Consider the following 9,665-nt stretch of genomic DNA (forward strand, 5'->3'; position numbering starts at 1 on the left):
ATTGGTTCTGTTACAGGAGACCCATGTCAGAACCACTGGACTTGGTGAGCCAAGTGTCCCGGACTGATATGCTAAGAGGAACACCTTTAGGTCCCTTGGCGCCTCTTGGTTCTCTGTCTTCCGGCTATGCCCGACGTGGTGTGAGTGAATCTGGGGACCTGCTGGCTCCCAAACCCAACCGTCATGACAACTCCTTCAGTGACTTTTGCAGCACGGCACCCTGCTTGAGCCTCGGTCTGCGCCCTCTACCTCCGGACCAACCTACTGTCAAGAGCCTTGGAGCCTTACAGCAAATCTGTGAGGAAGAAGAGGATGAGGATGATGAAAATGAGCAGAAGAATGATGAGGCAAAACTTGAGGTGGCACCAGGTAAATTGGATCCTCTTCCTTCGACAGATCTCTCGTTGAAACCTTCCAGAACATCTTTGCAATCAGAGACTGAGAGGAGAACAAGGAGGCCGTCTTGTAAAGTGATGGGAAACTGTGAAACTCTGGCTGAGGAAGAAGAACTTGAGGAAGGGCAAAAGAAGCTTTCGGATTCAGTGTCTAACATCACCTCTGGCACCGTGGAACATCAAGTAGCCCACATGGAAGAGTTGAACCACACAGAGCAACCAGGTAGAGGAAGGGACAAGGGTGTTTTCACCCACCCTAGCTTGTCTTTGGATGCGCAAGAAGGAGAACAGATTCAAGGTCCAATTATAGATGAACCTCCACCACCTCCCAGACTGGATGTTGTACAGTGCTGCTGGGGACAGCGTGAACCTTCAAAGGACACTCTAGAAAACAACAATAACACTCTAGCCAAATCTCGACTCCTTGAAGTTGGGGTGGTGTCAGCCCCTTGTGGTTCCCCACGGTCCCTGCCAAGGAACCACTGTGTGGACCTAGGTCCCGATGGGGTGGAGATGCGCAAGACTGCGGGTGAAGTCGAGAAACCTGAGGAGGTACAACCTAAACCTCAGAAAGGCCTCCAGGGAACCAGGGACACAAGCACTGACCCTGCTATCCGGGCCGATCCCAGCAAGGTCAAGAACGTGAACTTGCGAGAACGTCTGCTGCAGTTCCCGCTCTGCGAGAAAGCATTGTCCTTCAACATCCAGCCCACCTCTAAAGAAAAGCTCCTCCCATTTGCACAGTACAACTGCTGCCATGTGTTGTAGAGGTTATATCCCAAAATCAAAGAACAAACTGATATCAACAGAAACCCTCCAACCTCTACAACTGTTCTCACCTCATACTGTAACCTCAGAGGTGCTTGTATATCTTTTTCTTTCCCTACCCAGCATTCCTTGCTGCTTTCCTGTAAAACAGTTAACCTCCTGGCAATGCTGTGTATGAACACCAGTATCTACTGACACTGCTCACTATATTCTGTGCTATCTCAGAGACTTTTATTAGATATAGCGTATGTCTTGCTAGCGTAGAAGCTTTAATTCAATGACTTGTCATTTTGCACTGTAATACCTTTACCACAATAAGATCACCAAGCGAGTGGGTGAAAACCATGCTTCCGAGCAACACAAGAACAGACGATGAACAGTCACAACAGTGGATGTTTAGACTCAAGAACTTGCCGTCCAGTCGGTGTAGTATTCCTGACACGGTTTTGGTTTTCATTTGGTTCATTTTTGCTAGCAGCTGTAAGGTTTTAACTCAGAAGTTGCATGCTGTGGCATTGTTGGAAGTTGTTCCCACACCACTGTCTCATGTTTGCTAGCATCTTTAGCCTCAGGCAGTGGGGCAGGAAGCAGAACACTTCGCCACATTGATACAGTGAACAGTGACAGTTTAGGAGCATGGTTATGAGAGCATGCTAAATCAGAACAGCTTAGTATTAGCATTTTGTGAGCAGGGGACTGACCAGGGAAAGATGCTAAGTATATCTGTGTATATATGAGGACTCAAACAGAGATTATTCTGAGAGATTATGAGGACATAATATTACACAAAACAGAAGACTGGTCTTCCTGGAGCTATATTTTGGAGTTTGTTTTAAAACTGCTAACTCTTGGAAATATTATGAAGCTTTTATCAAGTATTAGAGAGTTATCAAGGGTTTTTTGGAAAGATGGTGACAAAGACATCTTTTTTTTTTTACATGCGGAGATACGCGAGGGAGATTATTTACATAACATTCTATCTATTTTTGTTTAATCATCTGCCTCTGGGTGCATCTTTAACATACGTTGTAAGGGGATAAGCTGTTTGAAATATCCAGTGAAATATCCATGTACAGTGTATATATTCTTTTGGACATATTATGCTATTGGTATGAAGTTGTATTTTGACCCTTGCACCGTATACATACCAAACATTTCAACCCACCATTTTAGATCTTATTCAGTGAACGTAGCAGTTTGATGACTGGCGGAAAGGTTGTATAGTTTCTTGTGTCATAGTTGTAAATACATTTGAAGAGGTGTATGCTAACGTAATGCTAAATAGCGTAGCTGAGCCTAGCTTAAAATGTACATTGACAAAATCCAGCCTTTGTATGTTGCAGTGGCATGAGTGAAGCTAGCGGTTACTGTTGTTTTTACCTCCTGAACAGCCTAAACGCATCACATAAATGTTTAGATAGCAAATGTGACTGTAGTTACTGTTACTTTGGTACTCTAAAGGACATCAAAGCTATTCAGTCCCTTCACATGTTCGTAAGTTTTTGCGCTATACGTAGTGCACTTGTCACCGGTGAGTTAATTTTTTTGTTTGTCACATACTGTAGCCAATGAAAGTGCAAATTTCAAATACACTTATTTTTGTTGCGATATCTTGGACCACAGATAAGCTTGACCAAATGCACAGGAGTAAATAATGTAAAAGGTGCTTTGGGGAGACATAGCAAGAAATATAGGCCTATATAGATATCTCCATATCTTCTGAAATTTTCATTTTCATTCCCATATTACATTTAATCAAGGCTGGGTTGATTTGTAAGTACAACCTTCTGGACCAATCAGAGGGCAGAGTGATATAAAGCCAGACGTGCACTATATTTTCATAATCAGCATTTATTTTCTTCTTATTTTGATGTTTCTCATTCGACATGGGTCTCCATCCTTCAAAGCATCTGTATTCGCTTTACAGCGAAAGTCGGATTTGAGTTTTGTCTATAGTCCCATTGACCCTTACTAAAACTATGACTGTGTCTCAATGAGATTAATTTATTTTTATATTTATTTATTAAAACTGATTAAACTGCCACTTGTGTCGTCCTATTTTCTTTTTTTTTTTTTTAAGAATTAGTGCACAAGACCACAATGATCTTCATGTATGGCTGTTTATTGTATGATGCGGTTTTCTCAGCTTAAAGTCATTTGAATATTTATGAGTTTCTGCAAGGCCACTTACATCACTAAACATTTCCATAACATACAGTTGAAGTCAAAAGTTGCAGAATCTGCAAAATGTTAATTAATTTATCCAAAATAAGAGTGATCATACAGATGTTTACATATAGTCCACCAGAGGAAATAATAGTCGAATTTATAAAAATGACGCCGTTCAAAAGTTTACATACACTTGATTTTTAATACTGTGTTGTTACCTGAATGATCCACAACTGTTTTATTTATTCATTGTATTTTATTTTATTTCCTTTGCTTGTCCTGAACAGTTAAACTGTAAAAAATCCTTCAGGTTCCACAAATTCTTTGGTTTTTCACCACTTTTGTGTATTTGAACACTTTCCAACAATGACCGTATGATTTTGAGATCCATCTTTTCACACTGAGGACAACTGAGAGACACGTATGCAACTATTACAGAAGGTTCAAATGCACAATAATGCTTCAGAAGCAAACAAAATGTATTAAGAGCTTTTGAACAGAATTAATATTTTTCTTATTTTTCCTAAATATAATTTTTTTTTCATTTAGTACTGCCCTTCAAAAGCTACAGAAGATACTTACCTGTTTCCCAGAAGACAAAATAAGTTAAATTTACCCTGGTCTTCAAATTCCAAAAGTTTTCACTCCCCCAGCTCTTAATGCATTGTGTTTTCTTCTGAAGCATCAGTGAGTGTTTGAACCTTCTGTAATAGTTGTATAGTCCCTCAGTTATCCTCAGTGTGAAAAGATGGATCTCAAAATCATAGTCATTGTTGGAAAAGGTTCAAATATACAAAAATGCTGAAAAACCAAAGAATCTGCAAACAGCAGGCAGTTTAACTGTTCAGCACAAACAAGAAATTCATGAACAACTATCACTTAACAAAGAAAACAGCTGTGGATCATTCAGGTAACAACACAGTATTAAGAATCAAATGTATGTAAACTTTTGAACTATAAATTCAACTATTATTTTCTCGTGTGGACTAAATGGAAACGTCTTTAATGTGAAATATCTTATTGAGGTCAGTACTAAATAAAAAATAACGTGCATTTTGTATGATCCCTGTTATTTTGGTAAAATAATTAGCATTTTGCAGATTCTGCAAGGTGTATGTAAACTTTTGACTTCAACTGTATTCAGTGAAGCACGCGTGGGGTGGTTATTTACACCAGCAAAATCAGCTGTGATAATACAATCACTTTGATGAAATGTACAAATACAACTGAAGATAAAAAGTTAAAATCGTCACAATATATTAACAAAAAAATAAAATCAGATATACACACAACAGCAAGAACTAATTTAACTAAGCTATTCCAGAGTGACTGTGGTGAACTTCTGTTTAAAAATCATTAATACATTCTCAATGTTTACCCACTATCAAACACTTGGGCTTAAACGCCCTGTAAACTTTAGAAGCTATCTTTGGTACACTGTGCCATATGGTATATTAGCAAGCTAAATATGACTTTACAGCCAAGCACCTCCCATCTTCCGATTGTCTCTATGGAAATAGTCTTTGGTCACTCTTCCATTTAGGCCTTCAAAGGAAGTTTATCGTCCACACGAGAGCACGTGATCCTCTGTGAGACAGAAAATCATATTTAATTTAATTTCCAGTTATATAAACAGTTCATAACGTACATTAAATTTAAAACAACTGATTGGTTAATCGCATGAGGACTTTAGTCTTTGATAAGCCACATAATAAAGTGATAAAAGCAGATTACATTCTGTCAGCATTATTATCAATGTTGGAATATATGGCTGCTCTTGTGAACTATATGTGACCCTGGAACCCAAAACCAGTCTTAAGTAGCACAGGTATATTTGTAGCAAAAGCCAAAAATCATTAGGATATGAAGTAAAGATCATGTTCCGTTAAGATATTTTGTCAATTTCCTACCATAAATATAACAAAACTTAATTTTTGATTAGTAATATGCATTGCTAAGAACTTCATTTTGGACAACTTTAAAGGTCATTTTCTCAATATTTAGATTTGTTTGCACCCTCAGATTCCAGATGTTCAAATAGTTGTATCTCAGCCGATTATTATAATATCCTAACAAACCTACATCAATGGAAAGCTTATTTATTCAGCTTTTAGACAATGTATACATTTCAATTTTAGAAAATTGACCCTTATGACTGGTTTTGTGGTCCAGGGTCACATATGCTAACAGCTAAACTAACATAATGTTTACTGCTACACATTTTTCGCACCTTTGTATATAGATAAAGACTTTAATACAGCTTGTTAAACAAAACACAACCAAGATGAAATGCTAACAGTTAGCATTAGTAGCTAAAGTTACCTGTTTCTTGAGTGCTTGCATGGAGTGATACTCGATTTGCTCTCTCTTAATTCGGACCCAGTCCGGTTCATCAGGGATCATTAAGGCCAAAATCATCTTCACCATGATCAGGACATGCTAGAGGAGCCAACCAGCGTAAGAAACAATTAAGCTACAACATTCATTCACGAAATTAGCATGTTAGCAGCCAGCTAATTCACTCCAGATAAATGGTGTTTGGTGTGTACAATTCTGTCTGTCTTCATATTTATGAGTTGGAAAGTCGTAATTACAACATTAGGTGTGTTTAAAGAACAGCTTAGCATTAGCATTTTGTGAGCATTGGGACTGTGATTTTTTCAAAAAAAACAATCTCACTTTGTGGTGGCGTTCATGTGCGTTCAACACAGTAAACATGACCTGAATGAACTATTAGTCACACTGAGTTAATAACAATGCTACCATTTTTTTACCGTTATTTTGTTTCTAATCCTTATGGTAAGGCAAATCTTTATTGAAGGGATAGTTCACCCAAAATAATTGTAATTGCCTCATGATTATCTCACCCTCAAGCCATCCTAGGTGTATATGACTTTCTTCTTTCAGACGAATACACTTTTTATGATGGATGGATGCACTTTATTGCACTTCAAAATCTCAATGGCCATTTACTGCCATTATAAAGCTTGGAAGAGCCAGGACATTTTGTAATATTAACTGATTTGTATCTGAAAGAAGAAAGTCATATACAGCTGACGTCAAATGTTTCTGCAAAATGTTAATAATTTTACCAAAATACATATTTTATTTTTTATTTAGCACTCACCTAAATAAGATATTTCACATAAAAGATTGTTTTTTTTAGCATTTTTCTGTATGATTTTGAGATGCATCTTTTCACACTGAGGACTACTGAGGGACTCATATGCAACTATTACAGAAGTTTCAAACACTCACTGATGGTCCAGAAGGAAACACGATGCATTAAGAGCCGAGGGGGTGAAAACTTTTGGAATTTGAAGATCAGGGTACATTTAACTTATTTTTTCTTCTGGGAAACATGTAAGTATCTTCTGTAACTTCTGAAGAGCAGTACTAAATGAAAAAATATGATATTTAGGTAAAATAAAAAAAATGTAGGCATACACATCTTCATTCTGTTCAAAAGTTTTCACCCCCAGCTCTTAATGCTTAATTGTTTTTTCTTCAGGACCATCAGTGAGCGTTTGAACCTTCTGTAATAGTTGAATATGACTCCCTCAGTTGTCCTCAGTGTGAAAAGATGGATCTCAAAATCATACAGTCATTGTTGGAAAGCGTTCAAATACACAAAAATGCTGAAAAACCAAAGAACTTGTGGGACCTGAAGGATTTTTCTGAAGAACAGCAGGCAGTTTAACTGTTCAGCACAAACAAGGGACTCATGAACAACTATCACTAAACAAAAAAATATCTGTGAATCATTCAGGTAATAACACCATATTAAGAATCAAGTGTATGTAAACTTTTGAACGGGGTCTTTTTTATAAATTCAACTATTATTTTCTCTTGTGGACTATATATAAAAACATCTTTTATGTGAAATATTTTATTCAGGTCAGTATTAAATAAAAAAAAAACATGCATTTTAATGAAATAATTAACGTTTTTTCAAGGTGTATGTAAACTTTTGACCTCAACTGTACACCTAGGATGACTTGAGGGTGAGTAAATCATGGGGTATCTTTCATTTTTCAGTGAACAATCCCTTTAATCTTGTGGTCACTATTTTAATTTTTGGACAGACTATTGCTTCTGCTTTTTCCAAGGTTGTACTAAACTCTTCTCTAACCTCCACAATGACGGCAATGACGAGAACTTGGCTGCTGCTGAGACTGGCGTCCTCTGTGAGATCCTTCACACGTGGCGACAGAAGCAGCAGCCAACAGTTAGACATGACCGAGATGAAACTCAGCACCTCAAACGCCACCTATAAAAACAGACAAAGACACACATTATAACTCATTAGGCATAAAACATCCACATACGCAGTACAGATTACAATTCTGACCTGCCATACGCCCATGTTGGCCACAGGGGCGGAAAAGGGCTTGTTGAAGAGCTTGCAGAGCTTGTAGGCATCTGTGCGGATCTCTGTGAGGTTGTTGAGGAGTAACAGAGGGGCAGTGAGAGGATAAACGCAAGAGAAAAGACTCAAGTAGCCAAACTGAACCAGCAGCTCGATGTACTCAGCAAACAGGCCCTGAAGAGGAACAAGTTTGAGAATTTGAGGAAAATATGATTCTTGTATTTATTATATTTAAGCTTATTTGATCACTACTCACTGGGAAAGTCGGCAGACTGCCCTGAGCCTGGAGATGATCCACCTCTGGATCGTCTTCTTTCAGGTTCCTGTCTGCAGATGTGAGGAAATGGTCCACCAGGAAAGGAACCACTACCTCAGTGAACTGATTCACCAATTGGGTCACGATCAGAAGAGAGGAAAGTCTCTGTGGAGAAGATCACGGATATTGTGTAAAGATGGAAATCTTAGGATTATGTGTGAGAATGGTTTCTGGGGAAATTCCCACCTTGCGTAGAAGAGGCAAGTCCTCCTTGAAGAAGGCGATGTGGAACAGCACAGCAAAGTTATTGAAAAAGGTGAACTGAATGAGAGGGAAAGGCAGATAAGGCACATGGGACATTTTTATTTAGTATTACACAGTCCTGCACAACACTCTGCTCTAGACATACAGCTATTAGCATTTAAAATACACTTGAGATGTCTGAGGTAAACTACTGTGAAACACACATTAACACATTAATTAATTTAGAAAAGGTGGTGGGGGGAAAAAACATAATATGAATATGTAGAAAATTATAAAACTCACCACAAGGACTTTGGTGGTATGATGATAGTCAAAAGATGATTCCTCCCTATGATTTTCTAAAAGACAAGAGAGTTAGTTATATTTAATATAATATAACATTATCTATCTATCTGTCTATCTGTCTGTCTGTCTATATATCTATATCCAATCTATATATTTCTATCTATCTATCTATCTATCTATCTATCTATCTATCTATCTATCTATCTATCTATCTATCTATCTATCTATCTATCTATCTATCTATCTATATATCTGTCTATCTATCTATATCTAATCTATATATCTATATCTAATATATCTGTCTCTCTCTGTCTGTCTATCTATATGTAATCTATATATCTATCTCTGTCTGTCTATCTATCTATCTATCTATCTATCTATCTATCTATCTATCTATCTATATCTAATCTATCTATCTATCTAATCTATCTATCTATCTATCTATCTATCTATCTATCTATCTATCTATCTATCTATCTATCTATCTGTTTGCCTATCTGTATGTCCATCTGTCTATCTATATCTAATCTTATTATCAATTCAATTCAATTCAAAATGGCATGACTGTAAAAAATACAATATTGCCAAAGCTTTGAGTATATGTGAAGGAACATAATAATAACAATGTAAAGATCTAAATAATTTCAATAATTAAACATTTTAATTAAAATTGTTTAAACATTTTTAAACAATTTAACCTTAAATAAACAGTGTAACAAAATAGATCATGTATATATCTCTATCTATCTATCTATCTATCTATCTATCTATCTATCTATCTATCTATCTATCTATCTATCTATCTATCTATCTATCTATCAAAGAAGAAATAGTTAATCTGAACATCTCAATGCAATGTGCATTTTAACTACAGTAGTCAACATTTGAAGTGGATCAAAAAAGTTCATCAAAGCTGTTGTTTTGGTTTCAGGACAACTGTGATGAAAGGTTTTGACCCACTTCAAATGTTTACTATATTTTTACAAAAATCATATTTTATTATTTAGATATTCTATCATTTATATGTTTTATTATTTTATTAAAAAAAAAATTAAAAAAAAATATATATATATATATATATATATATATATATATATATATATATATATATATATATATATATATATATATATATATATATATATATATATATATATAT

At 36.2% G+C, this 9,665-nt stretch overlaps 2 protein-coding genes across 2 annotated transcripts in view; one reads left to right on the forward strand and one right to left on the reverse strand.

The window, feature by feature from the left end:
* The window catches only part of snrkb (SNF related kinase b), a 33,759-nt gene extending 30,552 nt beyond the window's left edge, over window positions 1-3,207 (forward strand). The window contains exon 6 of the mRNA XM_073832078.1: window positions 17-3,207. Within this exon, the coding sequence (XP_073688179.1) occupies window positions 17-1,163 (1,147 nt within the window). The 3' untranslated portion in view covers window positions 1,164-3,207. The remainder of the gene's footprint in view (window positions 1-16) is intronic.
* Window positions 3,208-4,585: 1,378 nt separating this feature from the next.
* The window catches only part of ano10b (anoctamin 10b), a 12,133-nt gene continuing 7,053 nt past the window's right edge, over window positions 4,586-9,665 (reverse strand). Inside the window, exons 6-12 of the mRNA XM_073831604.1 lie at window positions 8,504-8,559; window positions 8,204-8,278; window positions 7,958-8,122; window positions 7,684-7,875; window positions 7,465-7,602; window positions 5,655-5,771; window positions 4,586-4,919 (exon numbers count right to left, since the gene is read on the reverse strand). Of these exons, the coding sequence (XP_073687705.1) occupies window positions 4,872-4,919; window positions 5,655-5,771; window positions 7,465-7,602; window positions 7,684-7,875; window positions 7,958-8,122; window positions 8,204-8,278; window positions 8,504-8,559 (791 nt within the window). The 3' untranslated portion in view covers window positions 4,586-4,871. The remainder of the gene's footprint in view (window positions 4,920-5,654; window positions 5,772-7,464; window positions 7,603-7,683; window positions 7,876-7,957; window positions 8,123-8,203; window positions 8,279-8,503; window positions 8,560-9,665) is intronic.

This window comes from Garra rufa, chromosome 25, assembly GCF_049309525.1.
Source record: "Garra rufa chromosome 25, GarRuf1.0, whole genome shotgun sequence".
NCBI classification, from domain to species: Eukaryota; Metazoa; Chordata; class Actinopteri; order Cypriniformes; family Cyprinidae; genus Garra; species Garra rufa.